The following is a 17,164-nucleotide window of genomic DNA, read 5'->3' as shown; positions in this document are numbered from 1 at the left end:
ATGAAAATATTTGATGAGAACACTGCATCACGCTGTATAATAAATTTAAGTAGAAAAGTCAAAGCAGTGGTATTTTCATCAGGCCTTTGGATGTCAAGAGAAAATAGTTCCACACTCAGCGAATATAGATAGGTCGTTTTGGGCTGTATTAAATCCAATTGTGTGGAGGTTTTGAATAATCAGGAGAGACAGCCTAAGCACTTTCTCTTCAAAGTGATTTTACAGAAAGCACTATTTCCTAAGGAAAATACACATATATCTCTCATAATGCTGAAAGTGCACTAATGTATCAATTTATTGGTGCTGGTGTCATGAGCTGGAGTTGCAAATTGTATTCAGATTTTAAACTTTACTCCTTGCTGCTGCTGGGGGAAGTTCCCTTCCCACGATAAAGGTTATTTCAAAAAGTTCTAGAACACTTTTGTAGTTTTCATGTGAGACAGTCTTCAAGGATTTTTTTAGAAGGTTCTAACTTCACTTTGTGAAGCCAACTCAAACATGATTTAAAACAAACAAACAAACAAACAAAACAATAGTTTTCCTCAATAAAAGTTGTGGGGTTGGGGAGAAGAATTTGAGTTGGGCTATGTAATTTCAGCTTCCCTAAATAAATCCTTTGGAAAGTGTTGGGGGGAGCAAGTGTGTGATTTTGGTCTTGGCTCACAACTTCGGAACCAACTTTTTAAAAAATGTCTGCCGTGGATTTTCACAACAGATTTCTTCCCCGTACGACATGTTCCCTAGCTAAGTAATAGGTCTGATGTGGCTGCCAAATTTTTCAACAACCTTTACTTTCCAAAGGAGGGTTAAATGGTTCCCTTAATAACTTGAAAGAAAAAAAAATTTCAAGGTTTACCACAGTTCTTAGTCACAGGCTAAATGTTTTCAACAGTTTTATGACTTTGAGCCTACTTAGTCTCAAGAACGTCTCCCAAAAAGAATGCAGCATAAAGGATTCAAAATGTAGTAATTCTGAAATGGAGATAGTGTCGTTTGCATCAAAGCATACATTTATGCTATCTTTATCAGGACTTCTGTGCCAAATGTTGCTTAGTTCTATTTGTCACCTGCTACCTATAAATCACCCTGAAATATCAAGGGTGCTGACTCATGAATCGCTCGTGTTTTCGTAGTTTGTGTTCATACATTTCATTCAGTTGTGTTTCAACTGTATGAAACATTTGGGGGCCATTTATGGAGAAGTAGCAGTGATTCCCTTTCTGACCTTAATGAGTACAGACACATAGGTACATTTGGTGGATGTATTTCCCCCTCACCATTAAAAGTTGTGCTTCATGGGAGGAGGAAGGGTCGTTTTCATTAAAGAGTAAACACAGAACCAATGGCCATAGCAAATTAATTGCCGTGTTGCTCATCTTACCCTCGTCTGAGTAGGCTGGCACTGCTCTCTTGTGCCTTAAATCTTTCCCACTCTGCCTATAAACATGATTGTCTCCCCTACTTAAAATAAAAAATAAGAGTCTCCTCGCGTCCTGTTTAACCCTGTTTAGTTATTGTCCATGCTCCCCACTTTTACCACAGAACCTCTTAAACCAGGAGGTGATGGTCGCTGCCTCATCAGTCACGGTTGCATGCCTTTGGGGTAGGTCTAGTGACACTCCTGTGCAATGTTAAAACTGGTCTTGCTTCCACTTCCCCATCTGAACTAAACGCCTTCCTGAGCACACTGGGAATGATGGACATTCAAAGCAGCACACACAGGGCACTTTCTAACCTATGTTATTGTTTTTTTCTCTTCCAGGTATCTCAGTAACGAAGAAGACACATACATGTAAGTAATGCATTTTTTTTCTGTCCAAAGTTTTCTGAAGAGTTGGAATTCGCATATGTCTGGCTGCTGTGACCCTTCAAGTATATACTAATGTTTCAGCTGTGATCCATGGTCAACAGAGGTCATTTTTTTTCAATCTGTAGTGGTCGGAAGTGGCACATCTCCACCTGTTTGTACTGAGTGTGTGTTGAAGAGAGAGGCTAGAGACATATTCTGATGAATTCCAGTGTTTCAAGCCATGAAGCTTTAGAAAAATCATGAAATCTAGCCAGGAGGATCAATTACTTACTGATCACCCTTATTCTAGATCCTTCTTAGAAGAGCTGGTATGTTTCTAGGAAACATCACCTTGATTTCTTTTAAACTTTGGTCTCCTTTTCCTCACCACTAGTTCACAAATTAGGCCGTTTCGTACTCATGTCTGTGGAGCAGAGATGCTGACTGGGAATAGAGGCGCTGTCGCTCGACCACGGGCATGGCCTGCGAGGGCCCTGATAAATGGCATCGGTAGTTTGATGTGGAAACGTGTGCTGGATTTATGCTCTGTATTCATCCCACTTCTCAGGTTCAACTGCTTTCATCAATTGCCTTCATTTGAACTACACCATAAGTTACAAACTCACGTCAATGTAAGGTGTTGTGATTTGCAATCTGAGCAATGATGTTTGACTGTGCCTTGAACCTCAGGATGAAACAAGACATCATTGATGCAGGCAGTCAACTTTCACTGTAATTGACCAGCATATTATTTAGGCTTTGAATTAATGGTGTCATTAGAATTTGATGACTATTTTAGACCACGGATACGTGCTACCTATGAGATATGTTTGGGCATTCTTCTAAGGCAAGCAGTGGAGATATTTATGGCACAATACAGGGACAACAAGGATGTATCCCCCAATTTTTCCTAATTACACTTTAAATTTTTTTATTTCATGTGAAACGTTTGGGGGAAAACATCTGTATTACATCAAAGTAGTTTATCTTGTGCCTCAGTTGATTCTTGAAATCTGCTCTTGGGTTTGTCTGTCTGTCTATCTGTATTTGTAGAAAACAAAAATGAAAAAAAAAAAAAAAGAAAAAACCAAAAAACGTCAAATTGGATGAGAAGTTGCCTGACTCTGAGGGCCCTGTCCTGCAGTCTCTCCACGTGGCTCTCTCATGGCCTTCAATGGAATGTTTGCTTGAGGAACAATGAAAAGGTCAGGCCCGTACTAGACACATGATCCGGATGGCACCTCCATCTCTCAATGCACAGTTCCAGTTGGCTGTCCCTCCATCAGGGTAGTCTGTGACCCTTAGCTTTTTGGGGGTTGTTTTGTCGTTGTTGTTGTTCTTGTTCTTGCTGTTGTCGGTGCATAATTGAGCTCATGATGACTGAGAGATTGACAGTGCAGGAGACTGAAGTCCTCTGTATATCCGCAGGGCAGGCATGATACAGAGCGCTTCCTTGCACAGCCTTGCCCATGAGCTCGTCCCTGGCCCGGAGGGACCCACTCTAGAGGTGGTAAGTAATTCAGTCTTTCTGCTAGCTCAGTCCTGGGCCTCTCCCCAACAGGGGCTGATGATTGTGCCTACTGTGTATGGTGGTTTGGGGTATGGACTCCTGGCCACCTGGCAATGTACAGAAAGCTACTGACTGTTTGCATTATGACTTGGCTCTTAGATAAGTGGACAAAACCACTACTTCAGCTCCACTGGACATGAAGAGTACATCTCAACTAATAAGATAACATAGACAGAAATCTAGATGTTACCTAGTATACAGACAGTCCATATAAAGAGAGACATTCGAGGAACTGTCATCCCTGAGAATAATTTTCTTGGGCTATTGCAGAAACAATAACCTGGGGTTGAGTTTAAATTCATGGAGGGACTTAGATGACAGCATGAGAGTGGTGGCTAGAGAGGAAAAATTGGTGTTCTAATAACAGACACTTGAACCAGGTGGGTCTTTCCACAAAGGCTTAAAGAATTTCATCAGCTATACTGGCTTTAATGCAAAATCAAGATATAGCCACACAGGGTGGACTTTGAGTGCCTTTCTAACTATGAAAATCAGCAAGAAAATTCTTAGGCATTAAGCTTGAAGTCAATGTAGAAAGACTTAAAGCTCCTTTTATATAATGGACAGAAAGATTTGGATCAGAAATGATATTGTTTTGGTTGATGTTTACTTTCATGATTTGGGGGAGAGGGCCCAGAATAAAAATGGCCAAATGACAAAATTGGAAAGAATAGCACCTGAAAACACAGTTGACACAAAACTTTACATATGCCAAGGAGAAATTGAATTGTCCAAGTTACATGTTAGTGGAAGTCCTCCATGCCACTTGAACATGGAGATTGTTTTTGTCACCCAGCTCAGCAGACAGCCCATCGTATTTCTGATCTTAGCATCTCCACAGGGCCCACAGCTTGTGAGGAGAAAGACAATCAGTCAGTTTTTTCTCTACTAACAGTCACCCAAATTACTTCTTCTTTAGCATTTGTTGAATTTTTCTTGAAAACTGAACTGTCCTAACTTGCCTATACGTTTTTTTTTTTAAGATGTTAAATTCCAGCTCCTCTTAAATCATCTTGACATCTGTTCTTCAAAAAGTTTCACTATCAGTGAAGTGTATGAATTCATTTTTGTACCGTCTCAAAACTTCCATTTTTAGCCAGGGTTTTGGAAACCTTAGTCAAGACTTGACTACATAATCATCGACAGCTGAAGTCACCCGACATTAGCAATTTCAATCTTGGTTTCCTAACTGCCCTCACGGAGAGATTGTTCAACTTACAAATTAATATGTACAGCTGCAGAATATATTATCAGACCAGAGTGTCAGCTCACAGGTACACAAGACAGAGGTGCACATACTGCAAAATGAGCCTGAATAGTTGTGACACCAGATAGTATTTTAGTCCACCTTGTTATCTGGAAAGCACAGGTAGTGTTTCTTTAAAAAAAAATAAATGTTTTGGGTGACTTGAGCCAGAAATTCCCATGAAAGGAAATTTGATTGTTAAGTTTCAGAGGAGCCCATGGACATAGTCTTTGGAGAACTCAGTTTCTCCTAAGTTCCTGAGAAGGGTACCTTAAGTGTTTGTTTTCTGTTTAGTTGGCCAGTGGGAGAAGACAAGCTTTGGAATTTCTAGTGCTTCTCATGCCCAAACTGTTCAAGGAATTCTTATATTTGTGATGTTCTTCAGTTGTTGATAGGAAATGTTGCTGTTGGTTTTTGGTGTGCAAACATAAAAGAGAGTTTTTAATATTAGATCAATTTTACACTGTGGTGTGGAATTGCAGTTTAATTTTCCTGGGGATTATATAGCACATGTATTTGGTTGGACCCCTTCAAGATTGCTTTGCTTTGGTGTTTCACAAGTTTGTTCTGGTCTCTTTCCTGCTGAAATAGCCACCATGCAGATAAGTATCATTTTCGGAATCAGCTGCTGTGTTGGTTTTTATTATTTGCCAAGGACAACGAGTCATTCACTCCTGAATTCTTAGTCTAATGCTTCTTGGATAGTTCTGCATTTGCTGCAATGTTACAAGAGGATAAATATGGAGGTGAAAAGATGCAACAAATCATCCTAGCTCTTTCCAGCTACTGGAAAGTTTAGCATCATGGAGTCCTAACCTCAGAGGACATATATCAGACAGCCACCACAACACAGACCCAAAAGATATCTGGTAGGCCCCTGAACCGTTTCCAGAGGCATCAGACCGTTGCTGCTTCCTTCTGTTCTCATCCTTGTTTACAGTCCTTGTACCTCTTGTCCTAGCCTGCCCTGCCTGCTTTCTCCCACACTGAGGGACAGATACAAGCTTCTGAAAGGTGCAGGTTACTCAGTGGAAGCAGTCAGGAAAATGTGTCAGTTTACTCCCAACTTGAGTTGTTAATTTTCCCCAATAAAAACCCAAACAAGATATGCCTCTGAACCTTCTGAAATATTTTCATTTAACGTGAATAGCCATTAAAAGGTAATCTAGTACATTTTCAAATGTTTGATTGTAGCAGGCTAATACCTACAATATAAAATTAAAGCACTGTGTTATTTATAAAAAGATTTAGTTCTCAATAGTAAAATATTTTAGCACAAATCAAAATATTTCTCTGAGAACTAATCTTTTGCATCCATTTTAAAAAGTGTTTATTGCAGTCATTTAAAATGGAATAGGTTAATGTATTCACTTTTCACCCCAGAGACTTGGCTTTGAATTTGACTTAGAGAAAATTAGTTTTGAGGCCTCAACCTCCTCTCCATAGGCATTTGTTGATATCACAAAATGAACCCAACAAGTTGTCACAATTGTTGCCATTTACTCAGGAGATCCAAAAACTAGAATAATCTTATTTTCTCATTTTTTTTCCTTTCCTTGAGGCCATACTTTTTTATTGTAGACTCTTAGCAACCCCAAACTTGGGGCTCACCCACATTGTTTTCACAGTCCAGGAAAACTCAGGAACCATTCTTGGCAAAGCTAATGGAAGGTGCTTTGGTGATATAGTTAGTAGGTTTCCGTGGCAACCCATGTGACTCACAGTGACTCACGGCAGTTATAATTTCTGTTGCTGGCAGGGTGTTCCATTAAGACAGATGTGAGAAGAAGCCATGCTGAAGTTCTTTTAGTAGGCCTTCATCCAGATCCTGTCTGCCCATTGACAAATAGGAAAAGGGATAACCTAGTACTCACAAAGTAACTGGAAGATTCATTGCTTAGCTTACCAAGGCTACCAGCTATCTCAGACAGTAAGCTTGTTGGCAGTGGGTCATGACTAAAATACAGGTGCTGGCCTCTTAAAGGGCTAATTAAGGGACAACTATTCATTGAGGACCTACTCTGCGCTGATAGGCTTTTTACCTTCCAGGCGTTACAGACTAGTTGTAGGTAAAGACTAGAGGGAGACAAGATAGGGGATAGGGTGGGATAGAAGTACATAATCACATAAAACAATCTGAAAACACAAATGCCGGGTGTACCAGTTCCATAAGTCAGCTCATAACTGGAAAACAAACTAAGCTGGAAGTATGGGAGAGGAAAAGAAAACTAGAGGAAATATCCAGGATTCTCATATTGTGATCCAAGCATAAAATAGCCATAAAGCAAAAGGCAAAAATTTAACCCTGGGTGCTAAAACCTATCCCCGCTGCTCATCTCCACCCATTCTTACAGAGTAACATCTGTTTAGTTTCTTCAAATCAGCCAGTCTGAGAAAGTAAAAATCTCTCTGTACTGTCTGGAAGCATTTGCCTTGTTTAGAGTCAGCCTGCTCAGCTAGAGCCAAGCGCTCCTAAGCTTAACAGGATTTCTCTGTCTCATCATATTAAAAATAAATGGACTGCACTTGGCCCTGCCAGTCAGTTCTTCCAAAGTAGAAGATTTGCATAGTCTTAAAGCCCGCAGTTCATGGCGAGGACCTGTGAACTCCGTAGAAAAACTGAATAGTTACCCGAGCATTTCCATCCCAACATCCAGTTGATTCAAGTTTGCCCAGTTAGTAGACTTGAGGTTCATGAATTGCATTTGGACAAAAAGTATTTGTATTCCCACTTCATAACATAGGTTCCAAAGGGTGTGTTGAGATGGTGATTGGCTCTTTAAAATCCATAATCACTACCAGGGGGAAAACAAACATGCCTAGCCCACTAGGGATTGGTGTGGACTTGATAGACTTATTACCTACTTGATAAATGCTTAGTTAGACATGATTAGATTGATTTTTAAAAAAGCGTTAGATGTCTATGACAGAAGTTTGCATTATGCTTAGTTTAATATTGACAGTAATAATGGCAGAAGTAATAGCAGTAGTACCATTACTTGTAGTAGCAGCAGCAGCAATAGCAGGAACACCACCTACCAAGCAATTTGAATATTCGAAGCATTGTGTTTAATGCTTTACGTGCATTATCTCATTTAATCTGCTCATCAGCTTTATAAGCTTTGTACTGCTTGCACCCGCATTTTAAATAAGAAAATGTACATGAGAGACAAGTAGCTTAGAGAAGTGAAAAACCTTGTTAACTCACCCAGCTGGGCAAAGCCCGGAGTCAAAACAGAGTAGATTGCCCCCTTGTGCACACATAAGAGCCACACTGTTATCTCCAGTATCAACATTAACTAATACTTGTGGGGCACTGAGTGCTAGGCACTTCTCTAAGCACTTTCTAAGTGTTCATTTATTTATCTTTACTGCAACTTTGTGAGGTAGGTGTTGCTACTATCCCCACTTTACAGATGAAAACCGAGGTCCAGGGTCCTACAACTAGCTAGTATGTGGTGGAGCCAGGATGTAAAGGCAATCCCCAGTTTAAATGCTTTTAAAATGAAGAGCTTCATTTTTCAGAGTGGTTCTTCCACTCTAAAGTATAGGAAGAAAGCCAAGTGCAACATAGTCATTCTTACAATTGACCCAGGTTTCCTTTTACCTTACAACTATGCTACCTCCACAGGCTTCTAAGCTTGAAGAACAAACTGATTATAAGAAAGGGGAATGTTATTCCCACTATGTGAAAAAAAGTATTTAAACAAAGTAGTCTACTGGAAACTGTACAGCGTTCTTACTTTATTATTTTTTTTAGAAGGGGACTCGCTCTGTTGGCCAAGCTGGAGTGTAGTGGCATGCGCGTGGCTCACTGCAGCCTCAACCTCTTGGTCTCAGGAGATCCTCCTGCCTCAGCTTCCCAAGTAGCTGGGACATGCTCAGCTAATTTGTTTTTTATTTTTAGTTTTTTGTGGAGACAGGGTCTTGCTGGCTGGGCTTGGTGGCTCACCCCTGTAATCCCAGCACTTTGGGAGGCCGAGGCAGGCAGATCACCTGAGGTCAGGAGTTTGAGACCAGCCTGGCCAACATGGTGAAACTGCATCGCTACTAAAAATACAAAAATTAGTCAGGTGTGGTGGCGCACGCCTGTAATCTCAGCTACTTGGGAGGCTGAGGTATGAGAATCACTTGAACCTGGGAGGCAGAGGTTGCAGTGAGCCGAGATCATGCCACTGCACTCCAGCCTGGGCGATGGAGTGAGAGTCTGTCTCAAAAAGAAAAAAAAGAGAGAGACAGAGTCTTGCTATGTTGCCTAGGCTGGTCTCTGAACTCTTTAGCTCAAGAGATCCTCCTGCCTCAGCCTCCCAAAGTGCTGGGATTACAGGCATGAGCCACTGCACCTAGCCAACCTTCTTACTTTAAATGACCATTACTTATCTTTTTAACAATTTAACTTAGTTCATCAAAGAACTGATGTCTACTTAATGTCATATAACACAGCTGATTCCATAATAAAACAATTGTTCAAAGTGGTTACTTCTGCTTCTAGGACAGCTATGTACCCCACACTAGTAATAATATATATTTCGTACAGCACAAACCCATCTTCCTCTGAAACAAAGCCTTTAACGGACATTAATGACATTTATAATCAATTTATAATTTTTTGTTAGACCAACTTAGTAATTCATTTATAACTTTCATTGCCACAAAGCAGTACTGTGATTCAGGACACAGTGGTTTCTTTGAAACCTATCCAAACCAAAAAAAACCCTGGAAGCTAAAAGAATGCTCAGGAAACAGATATATATATATATATATATATATATATATATATATCTCAATGGGATATATAAGAAAATTAACATCTAGATTTTGAGGATGTTTAAGCATATCTGAACTTAGGACTGGATTTACACTTATATCAGCTTCTCTTTTTATTGCAATCTGTACGCAAAGGAATAAAAACGTAGAAGAAACAGAGATGCCAATGTGTTTAAAACAAGAAGAGAGTGATCACTCTACATTCACTTTCATTGATGACACTAAATTTTTTACACTGATTTCTTTATCAGTTCTGTGGCCAGGAAGTTGGTGCATTTGTAGTCACATGGCCCTTTGGATTATAATTGACATCCACATCTATACGTTATAATGATGAAGATTTTTAAGCTATTCAGTTAAATGTTTTCCTTTGACTGCCAAAATCCCTTGCAATGGAATGTTCTCCACCCAATCCACTTCCACTTCTGGGAAAACATGTTTTTCTATGTAGGAGTGATAGCTCTTTCCCTTCTTGATTTTGTATGTCTCCTAGGCATCAACTCCAGTTCTTAATGTCTTAAATAGTTCATAGCCAAGGATACTGATTAGAAGGCATATTGAGGAGTGGCCGGGCATGGTGGCTTACGCTTGTAATTCCAGCATTTTGGGAGGCCGAGACGGGTGGATCACTGAAGGTCAAGAGTTTGAGACTAGCCTGGCCAACATGATGAAACCCCATCTTAACTAAAAATACAAAAAGTAGCTGAGTGTGGTAGTGTGCACCTGTAATCCCAGCTACTAGGGAGGCTGAGGCAGGATAATCGCTTGAACCTGGGATGCCGAAGCGGCAGTAAGCTGAGATCACAGCACTGCACTCCAGCCTGGGCAATGTAGTGGGACTCCATCTCAAAAAAAAAAAAAAAAAAAAATAAGAGGTAGCATATACTAGATTAAGGTTTGGATTCAGTGGAAAGGCCTTAATCTATAAATCTTTTATTTTACATTTTCTTCTTAGAGGAAAGGGGAAGGAAATTATATGGTGGGCAATCCAGACACCTGTAATATCGGGGTCTGAGGAACAGAGACTGGAAAGTAGACTGCAGTTCATACCTATGGAAAGATAGGGCAGGGAGCCAGGCAGATTTTCTTAGCTTGATATTTTTAACCCCTGCTCCTGTGCCTAACATTGTTAAGGCACATTGCAGTATAGGTAATCTAACTTATATTCCTCCCTGTCTAATAGTTTAGTCTGTATCTAGGAGAAAGGACACACACATTTGAGGAACTTTCAGTAATGAAAGAATTGCAGGAAAATGCAGGGCTATGAAATTTTGCCATTTCAATGGCAAAAACCGCAATTACTTTTGCACCAACCTAATAGAATATGTGTTTACATGCTGTATGAGTTGGGAACATGTGTGGTGAGCTGAGCTTGCTCTGGAAGGGTAGCAAGAATTAGGTGTGATCAGGGATGATTGTGTAGATCGGTCTGACTGGAGTAGAGTATTAACAAGGAAAAGGCAGACCAGTAAGAACAGAGAGCAGGTTTTGGCTTTCTCTCATTACCAATGCGGAGCCACAGAATGTGTGTGAAAAAAAGCAGTGACCTATAAACAATGTTTTTCTGCCACAGTCATTTAGTTAGGGTTATGTGAATCAGATGTTCCCTGCTCCAGTCCCTTCTCTGAACCCAGGTGACATTTTTATCCTTAGTTAGAACTACTTCTGTGTGTGCTCCTGTGACCAACTACATTTAAAAAAAAAAAAAAAAAACTGCTTATTGAGAAGGAGAGATCTGGTCCGAAAAGAGAAGGCTCTTCTGATTATTAAAGAAAAAGGATGTTCACTTTTTCTCTAACTCCACAGTGTTAAGGTCTAATTGTAAGACCCGTTCTTGCCATTTCATTAAAATCAGAGGCATGGAATGTGCAGTGAAACTTGAAAAATACATAAGCACTTTGAATTTTGCAGCTAATGGTTCTCCTTGCTTTCTTTCATTCGAGCTGCTAATTGGCTGCAGGCTACTCTGCTACCCTGGGAGCCTCTGTCTTTCCAACCCTTTTAAACTCAGCTACAAATAGCTTTATAAAAATTTAAACCCCAAATTCCAAACCTTGCTCACTCCTTAGGTAGGCAAAGTCAACTGCAGTGACTATTACTTTTTCATCAGCACAAAGAATTATTTCCCTCATGTAGCTGGACAATTATGGTAAGAGGACAACTAAGCATCCTTTTCTCATTGTGGATATTTCTTAATTTCCTTAGAATAAGTTTCTGTCGTTTTACTTAAAGAATACCAAGGTCCTGATGAGGCATTTTCATTGGCTGTGCGTTCTTAGTCTCCAGTATAATGAGCCATATTGAGTTAATTTATCTCTCTTTCTCTTACACCATGTCTTTTTGTGTCGACAAAACTGAAAATTCACTTTCCCTCACCAGGTTGGGGCGTCGGGATAATTGATTGTTACCAGTCTCTGCTGTTAGTAGACAGGATAACACCAGTGCCTCTAGAGAAAAGGTGAAAACTAAACTCTGTCCCCCGAGGCCAATGAAATAGCTGTTTGGTCCCTTGTGTGAAACTTCCTAATAACTTAACTGGGCAGCCTCTGGGTCCCTGGAGGGTTTCTCCACAAGAGTATTCCCTCTCTTTGTTAAGATTGCTTATTAAAAATGATTTTATAATGAAGTTGCCTCAAATAGCAGCTCTTTTCCTGGTTGTCCTTGAAGCTGTGGTGAAGAATCTTAGAGACAACTGTCTAGGGTTTTCCTCCTTGTTAAAAACTTCTCTCTTACCACTCTTGCTCTTGATTTTTAAGGAGACAAAGTCTAACTGACACAAGTCCCTCTCCGGCTGATTATGTCGCTTCAAACATTGTGCAAGGCATTATTGGTAGTTCAACTTGTCATTCGGGCTCAGGAATCGAACTGATCTACGTGGAGTGAGGACAGTTAAGTCTGCAGCGGAAACAAGGCTGTCGGGCTTCCCCCTGAAAGCAGCAGCCAAGGAATGCTGTCACGCTGTCGCAAACTCTGCCCCTGACTCTATCAAAACAATGATTTCCAATTATTTCATCTCTTTGGTCCTAGATTTCTTCTATCTATAAACTAACCACTTTCCTGCCACAAGAGACTGTCATGAAGAGGAATTAAATTTAAAAAGAAAAATAGAATCATACTCTTTGGGCTGGGTGCAGTGGCTCATGCCTGTAAACCCAGCACTTTGGGAGGCTGAGGCAGGTAGAGCACTTGAGCCACAGAGTTCAAAACCAGCCTGGGCACGTGGCAAAACCCCACCTCTACCAAAAAATAAAAAGAAAATTAGCTGGGTATGGGGGTGCATGCCTATAGTCCCAGCTACTCAGGATGCTGAGGTGGAAAGATTGCTTGAGCCCAGGAGTTTAAAGCTGCCACGAGCTATGATCACACCACTGCACTCCAGCCTGGGTGACAGAGTGAGACCCTGTCTCAAAAACAAAAACAAAAAGAAACAAAAAACGAACTATACTCTCTGCTACCCATGGCCTGTATAAATTCAAAAACTTCTAATAAATGTAGGCAATTAGGAGAAATATCAGTTTTTTGTTGTCCACACCATAACCTTAACTTCTTGGCTTGCAAGGGCTTAGGCGTGGTGATGTATTTAACATAAAGAATGATAAAGCACCCGGCAGGGAGGCTCGCTGTCAGAAATATCTGCCTCCGATTTCGTTTCTCAGTGGCCAGGCATTCTCAACAAGCAACACAGGAAACAACAAACCATATAAAGTTGTTAGTGACAGATTCAGCTTGAAATATTTTTCTAACTTTAAGGCTTGTCAGGCAGTAAACCTGCAGAGCAGAGAACTCAAGGTGTGGCTTGGCACTCCTTTTGCTTTGCAGTGTGAATACAACAGAACACCAACAGTAAGAGGGACGATTGTGAATCTTTTAGGGAAGAGAGCGCAGTCTTGTCTAGTGGTACCAAGACTCACTGTGTGCTAAGATTGTGATAAAAATCTGTCTTGGCTAAATTCTATTCTCTGAGATGAGGTATATTAGAGAACACCAGCCTTACATTCGGTAATTCCTGTTCCTGCACAATAAAAAAGAAAAGTAAGGAAAAAGAAAAACTGTGGCTTTCTCTAGAATTTGACTGTGGCCTTCTCTAGAATCTTCTGATTCTACCTCCTTAGAAACAAGGTGGAATCTTCTCATTCAACCTCCTGTAAGGTTTTCTGTCACCTGAGGAGTCTAAATCCTAAGTATGGCATTCAAGGCCTTTTACAATCTGGTCTCAATCTTTCCACTGCTCTTTTCATGACTTCTCCCATGCAGGCAGTGTTTGCCATCCTCAATGATCTGTTCCCAGGAGATTCCATGCATGGGCATACCTCAGTGCCTTTGTATCTGTAGTATCTTGTTTGTCCTGGAATGTCCTTCATCATCTTCTGCACCTATAAAGTCTTATTGCTCCATCAAAGGCCAACACAAGTAGCATCTGCCATGCAAAGCCTTCTCCAATTCCACCTTGTTAATTGCTGCAGCCCCCACAGTACATTATTAAGGTGACAGTATGAAATGTATTGCAGAATAGTTGCTGTTTATGTAGCTTTGTCCTACTAGATATTCTTTAATTTTTTGGCCGGGTGTGGTGGCTCATGCCTGTAGTCCCAGCACTTTGGGAGGCTGAGGAGGGGGGATTGCTGAGTCCAGGAGTTCAAGAACAGCCTGGAAAACATAGGGAGACCAGGTATCTACAAAAAAAAAAAAAAAAGAAATTAAGTAGCCATGCATGATGGCACACACCTATAGTTCCAGCTACTTGGGAGACTGAGCTGGGAGGATTGCTTAAGCCCAGGAAGTCAAGACTACAGTTAGCAGAGAGTGCACCACTGCACTCTAGACTAGACTACAGAGCAAGACCCTGTTTCAAAAAAAAAAAAAAAATTATCTTTGTATCCCTTGGGCTTAACAGAGTGATCAGTATCTACTATGTGCTCAATACCTGTAGATTTTAAATAAGTGTGTCTGTATGTGTGTGTATACATACACGATTTTATGACCACTCTTGTCGCTCATTTCAGTTTGGCCAAAAATAATGATCTTTTCATTGTTAACAGCTATAAGAAAGAATAGACTGGGTACAGTGGCTCACACCTGTAATCCTAGCACTTGGCGAGGCCAAGGCAGACAGATCACCGGAGGTCAGGAGTTCAAGACCAGCCCGGCCAACATGGGGAAACCCCGTCTTTACTAAAAATACAAAAATTAGCCGGGCATGGTGACAGGCGCCTGTAATCTCAGCTACTAGGGAGGCTGAGGCACGAGAATTGCTTAAACCCAGGAGATGGAGGTTGCAGTGAGCTGAGATCACACCACTGCACAGCGAGACTCAGTCTCAAAAAAAAGAAAAGAAAGAAAGAATAGGTATTTATTACTTGAAATTATATTGTGAGATTTGCATTATAATAGTTTGGAAACTGATACTATAATTCAAAGGGCTTCTTGACACCTGGCAATTTACCATATGCATTTTGAGTCTCAGTATTAGGGCTAAATTTTAGGGCTGATAGCTTTAAAGTTTCTTTCTGCAGTTTGTAAGATTTAAGTCAGAATCTTATCGAGAGGTTTAAAAATACTTGCCTATCTTTCTAGATATGAAGAATGTGTTAATTTTCTGAGTGACCTCTTGAACACCATTTGTTTGCATTATCCATGTAAATCAGATGATCAAATCTATAGAGTAAAAGGTAAAGGGACGATTTTCAGTTACCATTGGCATCTACATTTATGCAAAGTAGGAAACTACCTACTAGAAAAGAGAATTGGCTGACCTTTCCAAGAATGAAGGGTATATCCTATCAAGGGAAATATCCTGTATTTGTCCAGTCTAGAGAAGAAAAAGTAATCCTAAAATGTTTAACAGTTTCTGAAGTAGATGTCCTGATAATCCCAGATTACTTATTGAATTTTAACATAAATTCTGGAAAGAAATGACATTTATTTGTTCAAGGTCAGAACACGTGACTTGCTATGTTTGTCTGGTCTAGAATGTAAGTATGTTCCCTTAGTTTAGCAGGAACCAATAATTTCAAAACTATTGTCCACCTCATCAGTGGCTGCACACAACCACAGTTTCTGTGCTCTTTTCCTTGGAATTCTTTTAAAAATGTCCTTTAGGCTTCATATGCAGCTTCCTCCCTACTTTTGTTTGTAACTTTTTCTTGAGTCAAAACAAGAGGAGCAAAATTATCCCCTGCAGTATCAATTGCTTGAGTGGAAGCCTTGCTCATAAATGAGAGGATGAGATGTGACCCAATAAAAGAATCTATTTTAATTTTAATTTATTTCCTGGTGGCCTTTTATGCCTCCTTAGGCGATGACCTAACCAATTCTATCTTAACACTGATTTTCTTCTTCCAAGGTCAAAAAGCACTTTGGAATTATTGTAAAAAGAGAAAAAAAAAATGTCCCTTGCCTGTAACGTAAAGTCCATCTCTTCTTAGGAAATTTAAATCTTACTTTCTCAGCTTCACAATAATTCTTTTCTCATGAGGCGTCTATTAGCAAGCTAAATGAGAACAGGATGAAGCAAGAAGATCTTTTAGGCTTCTGAAGTTGATTTTTTGATAGAAAGGCCATCTCTTATAGCCTCCTTCACCCATTTTCTTTCTCAGATGGGAGTCTTTAATAGCACAGTGAGAGGAGCTATCTTCATTTTGTGCTGCTCTTTCACACAGCCAAGTGCAATCAAAGTAGAAGCTGTCCTAGAAGGCCTATGGTTTTTGATGTTGGAAAAGGAAAAACTGTTACTATCACACACACATCCTCACCACCATCCTCCTCTCCTCCTGCTCCCACACCCCTCAAAAAAGAGTCCTGCCTGGTATCTCTAAATCAAAGAACTTTCCATGGCCTGATTTGTGGAAGTTACCTAATCCTGTGTATAATTGGGGTGATTTGAGAGACAGGAAGATGTTCTCATTTTCACTAGGGGAGCCACTCAGGGACAGTATCATTTAGAAGAATATGTTTTTATTGCCCTAAATTGCTTCACCTGAGATTCTGTTGATACGTTTCTCTTAGGTTAGATTTCTAATGAACAAAATGACCAATATGCGTCTCATTCTCACAGATTTTCCTAGTGCTTTACCTACTCTTTAGTGGTCAGTGAGTTCTTCCTCGTTCTATCCCAGAGTCTTACTTACAAGAATTGTGGAGAGTTGGGTTAATTATGCCACTGAAATGTAGAAGAGCCAACTTCTCACATTCTGTGTGTGACCAATCATCTACATATCGTACGTGATTCTTCGATTATTTTCAATAGCAAAGCCTCATTATAAAATTTCTCATATTGTGGCCAGGTGTGGTGGCTCATGTCTGTAATCCCAGCACTTTGGGAGGCTGAGGTGGGTGAATCGCCTGAGGTCAGGAGGTCAAGATCAGCCTGACCAACATGGTGAAACCCCATCTCTACTAAAAACACAAAATTAGCCGGGTATGGTGGCGTATGCCTGTGATCCCAACTACTTGGGGGGCTGAGGCAAGATAATCACTCGAACCTGGGAGGCAGAGGTTGCAGTGAGCCAACATCACGTGATTGCACTCCAGCCTGGGCAACAAGAGTGAAACTCCATAACAGCAACAACAAAAAAAGTCTCATTCTGTACCATTACCATTAATTTAGCTCACCTTGCAATGCTAGAGTTTTTTAAAAACTTCTGGAACTAACCCTCTTGGCATAAAGGCTAAGTTGGGTCTATCTCACATTGAAGAAAGTGAAGTTCTACCATATTCTGATCTAAAATTCATCATTATGCCCAGCTAATCACTCCACTAAAGTATCCTTAAATAAACGAAGTTATCTTAGATT

The 17,164-nt window shown here is 40.3% G+C and overlaps 1 protein-coding gene across 1 annotated transcript in view; it reads left to right on the top strand.

Moving 5' to 3' along the window:
* RORA (RAR related orphan receptor A) overlaps positions 1-17,164 on the top strand; it is a 736,533-nt gene that overhangs the window by 548,833 nt on the left and 170,536 nt on the right. The window contains exon 2 of the mRNA XM_031002532.3: positions 1,763-1,792. Within this exon, the coding sequence (XP_030858392.1) occupies positions 1,763-1,792 (30 nt within the window). The remainder of the gene's footprint in view (positions 1-1,762; positions 1,793-17,164) is intronic.

The sequence above is a fragment of the Gorilla gorilla genome, chromosome 16 (genome assembly GCF_029281585.2).
Source record: "Gorilla gorilla gorilla isolate KB3781 chromosome 16, NHGRI_mGorGor1-v2.1_pri, whole genome shotgun sequence".
In the NCBI taxonomy this organism is placed as follows: domain Eukaryota; kingdom Metazoa; phylum Chordata; class Mammalia; order Primates; family Hominidae; genus Gorilla; species Gorilla gorilla.
The sequence above is the reverse complement of the archived record's forward strand: the minus strand, read 5'-3'. Positions and strand labels throughout refer to the sequence as shown.